Source organism: Macaca thibetana, chromosome 16 (assembly GCF_024542745.1).
Source record: "Macaca thibetana thibetana isolate TM-01 chromosome 16, ASM2454274v1, whole genome shotgun sequence".
In the NCBI taxonomy this organism is placed as follows: domain Eukaryota; kingdom Metazoa; phylum Chordata; class Mammalia; order Primates; family Cercopithecidae; genus Macaca; species Macaca thibetana.
Window position 1 is genome coordinate 58193821 of NC_065593.1, and position 12805 is coordinate 58206625.

The following is a 12805-nucleotide window of genomic DNA, read 5'->3' on the forward strand; positions in this document are numbered from 1 at the left end:
TGCTGGAGAAAGGCAAGGAATTAACTCTACCTCTGACTTCTGGGACCAAACAGAAATGGACCATTTATCACTCTACAGTGAGAAGGGCTCTGCACGTGGCCACCATCGTGGTGTCACCCAGCTCACAGAAGAAAACATCCTTGTTCTTAGCAAACACACACTGAAATAGTAAGGGCATCGTGCCTGAAACCTGCTTCCAAAGGGTTCAGAAATAGAAGGAGAATGATCAGCAACTGTGTCAAGATGTTTAAAACTAGTTAAGTTCGAAATTTCAAAACAAAGGCTGGGTGCGGTGGCTCACACTTGTAATCCCAGCACTTTGGGAGGCCAAGGCAGGTGAACTGCTTGAGCCCAGGAGTTCAAGGCCAGCTTGGATAACATGGCAAAAATCTATGTCTCTGGGAAGATCGCTTGAGCCTGGGAGGTCAAGGTTACAGTGAGCTGAGACAGTGCCAATGCACTCCAGCCTGGATGACAGAGTAAGACCTTGTCTCAAAAAAACAAACAAAGAAACAAACCAGGCGCGGTAGCTCATGCCTGTAATCCCAGCACTTTGGGAGGCCAAGGCAGGCAGATCACCTGAGGTCGGGAGTTCGAGACCAGCCTGACCAACATGGAGAAACCTCGTCTCTATTAAAAATACAAAAATTAGCTGGGCATGGTGGCACATGCTTGTAATCCCAGCTACTAGAGAGGCTGAGGCAGAAGAATCGCTTGAACCTGGGAGGTGGAGGTTGCAGTGAGCTGAGATCGCGCCATTGCACTCCAGCCTGGGCAACAAGAGGGAAACTCCGTCTCAAAAAAAAAAAAAAAAAAAAAACAAAAGGTTAAAAACCATAATAAATAAAATGAAAAATTCCCCTGAAGGCCGGGCGCGGTGGCTCAAGCCTGTAATCCCAGCACTTTGGGAGGCTGAGACGGGCGGATCACGAGGTCAGGAGATCGAGACCATCCTGGCTAACACGGTGAAACCCCGTCTCTACTAAAAAATACAAAAAACTAGCCGGGCGAGGTGGCAGGCGCCTGTAGTCCCAGCTACTCGGGAGGCTGAGGCAGGAGAATGGCGTAAACCCGGGAGGCGGAGCTTGCAGTGAGCCGAGATCGCGCCACTGCACTCCAGCCTGGGTGACAGAGCCAGACTCCGTCTCAAAAAAAAAAAAAAAAAAAAAAAAAAAAAAAAAAAAAAGAAAAAAAAAGAAAAATTCCCCTGAAGGGTTAGAAGTCAAGGAAATATCCCAGAAAGTTTAAAAACAGAGACAGAAGAAAAAACTGGAATATTAGAGAATAAATCCAGAAGGTATAACGCCCAATTAACAGAAATCCCAAAACAGAAGAACAGAAAACAAAACAAAGAAATTGTAAAAGAAATAATACAAGAAAATTACCAAGAACAGGGCCTAGGAAGTAGCCAAGACAATGAATGCAAAAGCATCACCAGGGATATTAAGCAATTTTAGATCAGCAAGGAAAAGCCTGAAGGCTCTTAGAGAAACACAAAACCTGGACTCTGGATCAGGAATCCAGTGACATTCATTTCTCATCAGCAGCAGTGCCAGCAAGAGACAGGAGCTAAGCCTTCAAAATCCCAGGCCAGTTCTCAACTTGCAATTCCATCCCTCACCAAACTGCCAGTTCCAGGGGTGTGAGCTCAAGGCACTTGCCGATATGCAAACTCAACACTGACTCAACACTGACTTGGGGGCTCACCTTCCCAGCTCGGTGATGCCCCCAAAGGATGCCTTGTCCTAAGGACTGGAGGAAATGGGGCCTGCCAAGGTGCTGGACACAGTTAACCTTCAAGAGAGCCCAAGGTGTGTGTGTGTGGGTGGGGGCCAGGCATAGGGGGCTCCCTAGGGTGATTCCCTCCCACAGACCAAGTGGACACATGGGTTGGGCCAACCGCTATCCTTCCCTAGTCATGATGTGACCCCAGCTCGGGCCTCTCCACCTTCAGGGTCACCTCCTGCGTCTGTCTTCTCCCCCCGCCCCTCCCGCAAGACTTCCTGTGTCCCCACGGCTCCAGGGGGAAGTGTGACTGCCCTGGTGAGGCACTGGACATCCCCTATCAGGCAGTGCCCTCTCTTACTTTCCTGAAGCCAGCCCAGCCCCCTTGGGGCACAGCTCTGGGGAGGTCCCTGCCAAGGCCTGGCCCAGTCCTGGGAAAGCAGGAGAAGCCTCTGTCCCCAGCAGGTGTGTGTAGTGAGAGCTCTGAGTCCCACCGCTCCAGCCCTGGAAGGAGCCACCTTTTTCTGCTGTGTGGCCTCCAACCAGCCTCTCAGCCCCTCCCTTTCCTTTTCTGGAAGTGGTGGTTAGCAGGGGCCATCTGCTGGGGGAGCAGAGCGCCGGATCAACGCCCGCACCCGGGGCCAGGGTCCTCGTGTTGGGGCCCTCTGTGGCTGCCTTCTGTCCCTGGTCACCGGCGGGACCTCGGACATCTGGGGTGGGCAGTGAGTGGAGGCTCGGGCCACCTCCTCATCCACTGCCCTGGGTGACCCCATCCCACCTTTCCGCGTCAGCCCTGGCTGAGGTCACCGGCCGCTCCCCGGGCAGCCCTGCCTCCGTCACCGTCGGGTGTGCGGCGGTGACTCAGCGGCCGGCCCCGCCCAGTGGCCGGAGGGAGGAGTGGGGATCCCTCCTGGCGCTCTGGGCAAGCGCGGGCTCCGGCAGCGCGGCAGGTGCGGCCTCGCGGCGATAGCGGGACCCACCTGGCGGCCCACGGGGGAACAACACCGGCCCGCCATTCCCGGCCTTCCCGCCGGGCCCACTCCACGGGCGCTGTCTCCCGGCCCCGGGCCTCCGAGCTCGTGGTCCTGGGGGTGCGTCCCCGCTGCCAGACAGTGCTCGGCAGGGGAGGTGCGTGCTGAGTGCGGGTCCTGAGCCCACCCGAAGCCCCGGTGCCGCGTCCCCGGGGGAGTGCTCGGAGCTGAGGCCCAGGCCCGCGCCCTGCGAGCACCTGGGGGTCAGGAAAGGCCGACTGTGTGGGGAGGGGACGCAGCAACTGGCTGGCCGGGCGCTGCAAGGGGCGCGCGACGACGTGCAGCGGGCTGGACCGCCGCGACCCCACACCAAGTTAGGGCATGCAGCCCTGGGCCCGGCCTGAGAGACAGCCCGAGGTTCACCTTGCCCGAACGCAGACCCGCTCAAGTCCCAGCTTCCCGGGCTGGGACGGGGAGGGCGGCCACGCAGTGCCGGCCCCCCAGCCACACCCGCCCCCGCGGCGCGCTGGGGAAGGAGGACGCGATTAAGGCTCGGATACCCTGACCAGAGTCCGGGCTTGACCCCCGGCACCCTCCATTCTCCGCATACCAAAGGCAGCCCTTGGGACAGAGCGCCCACAGCAGTGGCCTCTTGCCCTTGTCCCGCCCTGACCCGCTTTCCCCCCTTCCGCGTGGCGCCAGCCGTCCCGCGAGTGGGGACACCTGGCAAGGCCCTGACCTAGTCGCTGTGCAGAGCTCTTCGGGCGAGCTGCAGGCCAGAGCAGGAGGTGCTGGACGGGTTAAACACGATTCCCCCACCTCGGTGCCTCGTGCACCCTGGTCAAGACAGCCGCTCCCTGGCCTGCTGCCGCGGGGAGAGCTGGAGGAGCTGACCAGCTGGGCGGCAGGGGAGGGTCCGTGGGGAGAGTCAGCAAAAACGACCCCCTCCCTTCCAGCGCTAGAGTCACAGCCCCTTCCACGTTTTTGAGATAAGGAGACAGCTCTGAACGGGCCTGGCCTTCCTCTCCCCCTCCCTCTCTATTTCACCCCTACTTGGGCTTCCTGCACAAGCAGCTGCGGGGCGGGTGCTATGCCAGGTACGGGGGCACCAGCTTCACTGTGGAGGTACAAGGATGCTGTGCCCCGAGAACCAATGCTCTAGGGCAGACGGTGGGTGAAACAAGCTCATAATCAATGGGAGTTGATGAGAGATTGTGGGTGGCATGGGGGCCTGCCAGGAGGAGGCAGCCAGTGGGAGAGCTTTGGGGGCAGAGGAACAGCTAGGCGGTGGTCAGGGAGCTGAAGGAGTGGAGGGACAGGCAGTGCCCACTCTGTGGGCCTCCAGCACCAGGGGAAGAGGCTTAGAGCCTACCCGCAGGCAGCAGGTAGCCTTGGGAGCAGCAGGGATTTGGGACATGGGGATTGATTGTGGAAGCTCAGGCCCTGGGGTGGGAAGGGTTGCAGGATGCGCACTGCCAGGGAGCAGGCATGGCCACATGGGGCAGGCTGTGGCCTGGGAGGGGGTTTCTGGCTTTAGCCCTGTGAAGAGGGTGGGGGCTCCTTGGTTTCATCTCCGCTTCTGGCTCCTCCCCTGCGATCTGTGACCGCAGCTAGGAACCACCCTGAGGGGAAACACAAACTTCAGACTGAGGGGGCAGGAGCTCCTGGGGTGGGGCCCACAATGGCCAGGTGGAGAGCAGACCCTCCCCACTCCATGCGGCTCCAGGAGGCCAGAGGGGACTGAGGCCTGGGGAAAGGAGCCTTCTTCTTGGGCCCATCGGAGGGTCACAGCGGGGCCTGGGGCTATGCCCTTAGGAACGGAGGGAGGAGCAGGTGCCCCGTCTCAGGTCTCACACTCGTCTCAGGTCTCACACTCGACACACGGAGGCGCTGAGCACGTCTTACTCATCACCAAAAACTGAACCCCTGGGCATCAGGCAAGAAGCCTGGGGGGTTTGCTGGGCCGCCTGACAGCCTCCTGTCCCCAGACTTCTTGTCCACACAGGAGGGCAAGCAGCCTCAGAGCCCCTGATGGGCCACACATCTCACATCGCTGACCCCTCTCCTCTTTTTTTGACAGGAAATGGGGTAGAGAGGTCACATGGCAGGCACAAGGCTGAGCCGGGCCCAGAACCCGGGTGTCCAGCTCCCAGCTCAGGGCTCTTCCAGGGGCCTCCTTGGTTCCTGCTGCACAGCCGGGATGGGGAGCCTCAGGTAAACTGCAGTGGGAATCCTGTCTCCAGAAGGCCTGGAGCAGCGGGGGTGGCGTGGGGCAGGGGGGTAGGGTTGAGGGACTCTAGGCCTGAGTGTCCAGTGACTCTGCAGGGGTGGGGGCGGGGGGACGGCCGGCTGAGCCTTCTGGGCTTCAGTCTGTGCAGTGCGGCAGGAGAACCAAGCCCCAAGCTGGGCACCAGCCAGGGGACGGAAGCGTGGGACCCTGGGCTTGTTCCTTGAGCCAAAACTCAGAGGCAGCCAGGCCGAGCTGCAGGAAACCAGCCTTGCCCACCGGGACCAGCCTTGGGACCACTGTTCCTGAAGAGGCAGAGCGCACTCCAGGCCTGCCCGAGGGAGCCAGCCAGGCCCTGGAAAGAGCTTCAGGAAACAGGGCCATCATCTTGTACTTGATCTATCCAAAACAGTGCGGGAGAACAGGGAGGTGAGCTGAGAGTAGGTAAGCTTTGCTTGCCTTGGATTCAAGTTAGCTTTTTATTATGGGATAACTTTAGACTTACAGAAAAGTTGCAAAGACAGTAGGAAGGTTCCCCAATGCTCTACTCCCAGTGTCCCCTAACCTGGCATCTTACAGGGTCATAGGACAACTGACATAACTGAGAGATTAACCTTAATACGACCAAACTCGAGGCTTTGGGTTTTGCTAGTTCTTCCACCACTGTTCCTTTTTCTGTTCAGGGTCCATCGTTTCATTTAGTGGGAGAAGATGACACATTCCAGGCTGGGCAAGGTGGCTCACGCCTGTCATCCCAGCACTTTGGAAGGCCTAGGCGAGTGGATCACTTGAAACCCTGTCTCCACCAAAAATGCAAAAATTAGCCAGGCGTGGTGGTGCATGCCTGTAGTCTCAGCTATTGGGGAGGCTAAGGCCCGAGAATCGCTTGAATCCCGAGACAGAGGTTGCAGGTAGCCAAGATCACGCCACTGCACTCCAGCCTGGGCGACAGAGTGAGACTGTCTCAAAAATAAAATAAAATGGCTGGGCGCGGTGGCTCAAGCCTGTAATCCCAGCACTTTGGGAGGGCGAGACGGGCGGATCACGAGGTCAGGAGATCGAGACCATCCTGGCTAACATGGTGAAACCCCGTCTCTACTAAAAATACAAAAATTTAGCCGGGCGAGGTGGCGAGCGCCTGTAGTCCCAGCTACTCGGGAGGCTGAGGCAGGAGAATGGCGTAAACCCGGGAGGCGGAGCTTGCAGTGAGCCGGCCACTGCACTCCAGCCTGGGCGACAGAGCGAGACTCCGTCTCAAAAAAAAAAAAAATAAATAAAATAAAATGGCGGTGGGGACTGGGGGGCCCTGTCAACAGGTGTGGAGGTGACCCACAGTCCAGTGGCTGAGCTGGTGCAGAGGAAGGAACAGAGCAAGGACCTAGAGGTGGGGCAGTGCAAGCCGTGGGGGGCGCAGGCCCTGGATTAAGTTTCAGCTCTGCCACACCTCCCTGGGCCACTGTTGTCGTATCCACTAAATGGGCCGAAACAAATAAGACACAACAAGTTCATAATAAAAACCACCAAAGCCAGCACTGGACTAGCAAAGAACAATCACATCGCTTCTCTGAGCCCCAAGTCTCCCTTCCGGAAATGCAAAGGACACACCCACCTCTGGCGGAAGTGCAGCTGCTGACTCTCCCGGCTCGGCGGCCGCCCAGCTCCCCCCAGTTCCATCCATGCGGTCCCCTCCCCAGGCCCAGCTGCCCGGCCCTCTCCGGCACTGGTTCCAGAAGGGTGGTGGTGGCCACCCTGCGCCACCGGCTTCCCAGAGCATAGCCCAGGACGGCCCTGGCGCGACCTTCGGCGAGACCCCGCTGCAAAACAGAAAAATCACAGCGCGCGGTCCGGCCCCCTGCGCCCCGTGGGCTCCAGGCCTCGCCCTGCCCGCTCCGGCTGCCCGCCCGCTTCCCAGGGGCAGGCAGCCCCGCATCCCCCGCCGCCCTCGGCCCCGGGACTCCCCAGGCTCCGAGGCCCCCCACGCCCGGCTCCCGCCCCAACCCCTCGGAGGCGCCCGGCCACTCCAGCGCCCCGGGGCTGCCCCGCCGCCGCCCCTTTGTCCCGCGCGCCAATCGGCGGCCTCCTTGACTAAATAAGGCCAGGAGCGCCGGGCGGGCGCCCCCCGTCCGTTACTTCCGCCCCCCGCCCGCCGTGACTCAGGGCCGGCGGCGGGCGGGGACGGCGCTGCCCCGGGCCGGGCTTCCCGGCGGCGGCGGGCGGGGCTCCGGCGGCGCCGAAATTGCCAAATATGGCCGCGCCGCCGCCCCCCGCCGCACACCTGGGCCGCACCTTGACCCCCGCCGCGTGACGCGGCCGCAGAGGAGGAAGTCGCTCCCCGCCCCCCGCCTGGGGCGGCGCCCCCTCCCCACCCCTCCCTGCGGCTCAGGCCCTGGGGGTGGCGGGGAACCCCGGGGTCTCGAGGCGCCAGCCCCGCCCCCATGACCCTGGCCGCCTCGGGTCCGCAAAGTGGGGTAGAAGGGTGGGGGACGGGGACTCGCGCCCGGGGCCGGCGCCTCCCCGCACTTCCCAGACAAAGGAGCTTCGGAGGAGGCCGGAGGCCGGGAGGGGCAAGCTATTGCCCACCCGCTCCGTGTCCCACGGTGGGGCACGTCGCATCTTGGGACCCCCCCCCCCAAGTGGAAGTCCCCACCCGGGGATCGAGCAGGCTGTGTGGTTCTGACCAGGGACGCGACTCCGTGTGGGTTTGTTGGAGGCCCAGCCCCGGCTTCGCCACGGGAGGGAACACACCTGACATCCTTGCCCGGGTCCCTGGAGAGTCTGGGCCTGGAGAGCTCAGTACCCGCGGGAGGCCTGGGGCACGGGGACCTTAGGCACGGGGCTCGGCGTCCGGGGTGACTGCAGCCCGCAGGTGGGCTGGGCCGGCCGCCGTGCCTGACTCGCTGTTCTCACTCCCAAACACGGGGTCGCGAGCTAACCTTGCAGGGCTCGGCACTCCGCGTGGGGACCCGGGCCCCGTCCCCCAGCCTGTCGAGTCAAGCTGAACGCCCCGCGACCTCGGGCGAGTCCGTCGCCTCACTGCGCGGCCTGACTGCCACCCCTCCGCGGCTGGCGCTCCAACCCTGAAAATTCCAGCGGTGCACAAGGAAGCTGTAGTGCCGGGCGCCTCTCGGGGTGTGTAACCAAAGCACCGGCGCCGCTGCGGGCAAGGAGTGAGCGCCCCGAACCAGCCAGTGCCTAAACCCACGCAGCCCTGACCCCTGCCCTTAATTAGCATCATAAAAAGACGAGGGGATCCCCCCGACCGTCCGAGACTGCGGAGCCGACCTTCAAGAAAGTCAGGGTTCCCGTTGTCTACCTCAGTTTCCCTATGATGTCTACAGGTGACCAGAATGAAACAAAGGCCTCGCTCCACACCACTTCCTCAACACACAAGGGGGCGGGGTGGCCCCAACCCGGAGCGCGCGCCTGCGGACAATCGGGCCTGTGATTTGAGGGGCAGGGATGAGTCGGGCAGAAAGGGGTCTCGGTCTCCAAAACAACGTAGACCCGGGGCAGGGCGTCCCGTGGAAGGACCTGCATAGTGGTGGCTGCGCTCGGGGACCAGGGCGAAGTGAGGGCTCCCCCGCGCCCAGGAATGCAGAGTGTCGGGGACCCCCGCCGCGCCCCTTCCCCAGCCCGGCACCGGCGCCCGGGCTCCTCGTGGAGCCCGAGGGGACAGGCCGCAGGGACGTCCCAGGGAGCAAAGCCCCGCAGCGTGGCCCAGGCCTTGGGGACCCAACCCAGCTCCGGCACGGCCCCGCCCCGGCCAGGCAGTTTCGGGGCGCAGCCGCGCCCTCACCACGGCGCGACAGTCCCGGGGCGGGGCCGGGCCCGTCAGCCCTTCGGTCCTCCCGACGACCCCCGGAGGCCGCCCCGACCCAGCCCCGCCCGATGGCCGACCCGCGCAGGGTCGCGAGCGCGCGGGGGTGGCGCGGGCGGGGCCGTGGGGAGGCGGTGCGGGCTGGGGCCGGGGCCCCACGTGTCTCTGCCGGGCGGGCCAATAGGCGCCCGGCTTTCGGAAAGATCGCCATATATGGACATGTTCTGGGGCCGCGCGCGCCGCCGGGCCGCGCGGGCGCGCCGCTTCCGCTTAAATAGCGGCGGGGGAGGCCGCGAACGGTCTCAGTCGCCGCCGCCAGCTCGCGCACCTTGTTCTTCTGCCGCTCAACTGTCCTAGTCCTCCGCCGGTAAGCGCCCCGCCCCGGGGCCTGAGCTGCACGTCTCAGGCCTGCGCCTCTCGACCACGGCTGGCCTTGCTTTGAGCTGCGGAGGCCTCGCCGCGCCTTCACCGGGAACAAAAGGCGGGGTGGGCCGGGCCGGGCGGACTGGCGTTGGGCGGGCGCCGGGGGTCCAGGGCGGGGCCCGGCCGCAGTGCAGAGTCCCGAGCCGCGGACGTTACGTAAAAGTCCCGGCCGCTGGTTTTAGGTGGTTGCGGTCTTGGAGGCTTGTGTCTCCGGGGTTGGGGCAGAGCTGATTCTTCTCCGCGGAGGAACATTAGTGGGCTGTGGGATTTGTCTTCGAGAGGCGCCCGCCTGAATCCGTCTTTTCCCGGGCAGGTCGCAATGGAAGAAGAGATCGCCGCGCTCGTCATTGACAATGGCTCCGGCATGTGCAAAGCTGGCTTTGCTGGGGACGATGCACCCCGAGCCGTGTTTCCCTCCATCGTCGGGCGCCCCCGACACCAGGTGAGTGGAGGGCACCGCGGGGCTCCTGGGTTCTGCGTTGCGGGGTGGGCTCGGTGCCGCCGACGAAGCTGACGGGTCAATCCCTGCAGGGCGTGATGGTGGGCATGGGCCAGAAGGACTCCTACGTGGGTGACGAGGCCCAGAGCAAGCGCGGCATCTTGACCCTGAAGTACCCTATTGAGCATGGCATTGTCACCAACTGGGACGACATGGAGAAAATCTGGCACCATACTTTCTACAATGAGCTGCGCGTGGCCCCAGAGGAGCACCCGGTGCTGCTGACCGAGGCCCCTCTGAACCCTAAGGCCAACAGAGAGAAGATGACTCAGGTGAGGCTCGGCTGACGCCCGCGCTCCCGTCGTTTCCCTTGTCATTTTTTGCCCAGCTTGATTTCTGACATTTAAGTGTTTCTTTCGCTGTTCCAGGCTCTGTTCCTCTCCCGGCATTTCCTCCCTGAAGTCTCCAGGTTTCTCATTTGGTTTCTGCCTGCGTTCTTTTCTTTTCTTCACACATCACACTGGCATGCGGCATGTTGTGGCGTGTGAGCATGGGGTGGCCGTGGGTCTCTGTCCTTGACTAAGCCGCTCCTTGTTCCTCCTCAGATTATGTTTGAGACCTTCAACACCCCGGCCATGTACGTGGCCATCCAGGCCGTGCTGTCCCTCTACGCCTCTGGGCGCACCACTGGCATTGTCATGGACTCTGGCGACGGGGTCACCCACACGGTGCCCATCTACGAGGGCTACGCCCTCCCCCACGCCATCCTGCGTCTGGACCTGGCTGGCCGGGACCTGACTGACTACCTCATGAAGATCCTCACCGAGCGTGGCTACAGCTTCACCACCACGGCCGAGCGGGAAATTGTGCGCGACATCAAGGAGAAGCTGTGCTACGTCGCCCTGGACTTCGAGCAGGAGATGGCCACCGCCGCATCGTCTTCTTCCCTGGAGAAGAGCTACGAGCTGCCTGATGGCCAGGTCATCACCATCGGCAATGAGCGGTTCCGGTGTCCGGAGGCGCTGTTCCAGCCGTCTTTCCTGGGTAGGTGTTGTGAGCTAAAGTTTTCTCCTCTTTTCATCCTGGGCAACTCAGCACCACTAAGGGAGGGCTTTGTTCCCTAGGCATGGAATCTTGTGGCATCCATGAGACCACCTTCAACTCCATCATGAAGTGTGACGTGGACATCCGCAAGGACCTGTATGCCAACACGGTGCTGTCTGGTGGCACCACCATGTACCCAGGCATTGCCGACAGGATGCAGAAGGAGATCACCGCCCTGGCACCCAGCACCATGAAGATCAAGGTGAGTTGAGGGGTTGGTGGCCTTCTTCCTGGCTCTGGAGGCCTGACTGGGGGCGCTGTGTGAGCTGAAGCCATGCCTGGCTGTCTTTGCAGATCATCGCACCCCCAGAGCGCAAGTACTCAGTGTGGATCGGTGGCTCCATCTTGGCCTCACTGTCCACCTTCCAGCAGATGTGGATTAGCAAGCAGGAGTACGACGAGTCGGGCCCCTCCATCGTCCATCGCAAATGCTTCTAAATGGACTGAGCAGATGCGTAGCATTTGCTGCATGGGTTAATTCAGAAGTATAAATTTGCCCTTGGCAAATGCATACACCTCATGCTAGCCTCACGAAACTGGAATAAGCCTTTGAAAAGAAATTGTCCTTGAAGCTTGTATCTGATATCAGCACTGGATTGTAGAACTTGTTGCTGATTTTGACCGTGTATTCAAGTTAACTGTTCCCCTTGGTGTTTGTTTAATACCCTGTACATATCTTTGAGTTCAACCTTTAGTACATGTGGCTTGGTCGTTTCGTGGCTGAGGTCAGAACGTGCTTGTGGAAGACAAGTCTGGCTTGGTGAGTCTGCGTGGCCAGCAGTCTCCGATCTGTGCAGGGTATTCATGTGTCAGGGCTTGAGTGTTCTGGGATTTCTCTAGAGGCTGGCAAGGGCTCCTGAACCAGTTTCTGCCCTGCCAGTCTGTCAGGGTTGGAAAGTCCAAGCCATAGGACCCAGTTTTCTTAGCTGACGTTTTCTGCCAGAACACCGTGGGCTGTTTACTTGCCTTGAGTTGGAAGCGGTTTGCATTTACACCTGTAAATGTATTCATCCTTTTAATTTATGTAAGGTTTTTTTGTACGCAATTCTCAATTCTTTAAAGAGATGACAACAAATTTTGGTTTTCTACTGTTATGTGAGAACATTAGGCCCCAGCAACACGTCATTGTGTAAGGAAAAATAAAAGTGCTGCCGTAACAGATGACTGGCTCCTGTTTGGGGAAGTAGCAAGTGGGCTGGGAAAGACAGACCTGGAAAGATTGGGTGGTCTGGTGGGGGGGAAGGTGCTGCTTATCTTGGCTTCATGAACTGATGAGAAAATGGCTTAAAATAATTTGAACAATTCGGTCTCTTCCAAACCGAAAGTGCAAAAACAAAGCGGCCCTAGTGAGTTTGGGTGTTGGAAATTACTGAGGCGACATCGTAAGGCTGGGAAGGAAGTCCTGAGATGGCTTTTCCCATTTTTGGGAAAAACTAGATAACTTGGTGACATTTTGGGTAAATACTTGGCATAAAACTGCTAAGAACCATCTGAATCAACAGGGGCCTTCCTAGCAGTTTTCCCCCAGCCCTCAGGTGGACATGGGATATGAGAGTTTCATTTTGTGTCAAGAGTGCAGCAGTCATGGAGTTGGCTAATTACTGAATCCTGGAACTCAGTATCTGCCACACCTGGTGTAAGTGGCTCTGCGAGTTCCCTTTGTACTTTGAGCTTTTCTGCCCGCATTGCCAGGGGTGATCCTCTGTAGATGGGATTGGGAGTCCAATGCATAGCTCCTCTATACTGCTTACAACTGCAGAATAGTCATTTGGAGGTTGGGTCAGGGAAGGGAGATTACGAATTGAAAAATGTTCTTCCAAAACTATTTCACGTTAAGTCGGGTCAAGGGATTATTTCTGCTGTTGGGAGGTAGATTTTACCCAGGCAGAGTTAGTGGTGCTTCCTAGCTCCCCCTCCGATATGGGGTTGGGGGAGAGGAGGCTCTCAAGCTGGGTGGGGGTGGAGGTGGAGGCAAGCGTGACAAATTACAAGTTTCCCCAGCTCCAGGCTCCCACCTTACTTGGTTCTGTGACCTCACATCACAGCATGACTTCTCAGCGACTAATACCTGCAAAAAATAGAAATTATCTTTGTCCTGT

At 60.0% G+C, this 12805-nt stretch overlaps 1 protein-coding gene across 3 annotated transcripts in view; it reads left to right on the forward strand.

Moving 5' to 3' along the window:
* The window catches only part of ACTG1 (actin gamma 1), a 181429-nt gene extending 169565 nt beyond the window's left edge, over nucleotides 1-11864 (forward strand). For all 3 annotated transcript variants that reach the window (XM_050764050.1, XM_050764051.1, XM_050764049.1), the window contains exons 2-7: nucleotides 9039-9107; nucleotides 9477-9605; nucleotides 9695-9934; nucleotides 10208-10646; nucleotides 10727-10908; nucleotides 11001-11864. In XM_050764050.1, the coding sequence (XP_050620007.1) occupies nucleotides 9483-9605; nucleotides 9695-9934; nucleotides 10208-10646; nucleotides 10727-10908; nucleotides 11001-11144 (1128 nt within the window). In that variant the 5' untranslated portion in view covers nucleotides 9039-9107; nucleotides 9477-9482 and the 3' untranslated portion in view covers nucleotides 11145-11864. The remainder of the gene's footprint in view (nucleotides 1-9038; nucleotides 9108-9476; nucleotides 9606-9694; nucleotides 9935-10207; nucleotides 10647-10726; nucleotides 10909-11000) is intronic.
* The last annotated feature ends 941 nt before the right edge of the window (nucleotides 11865-12805 follow it).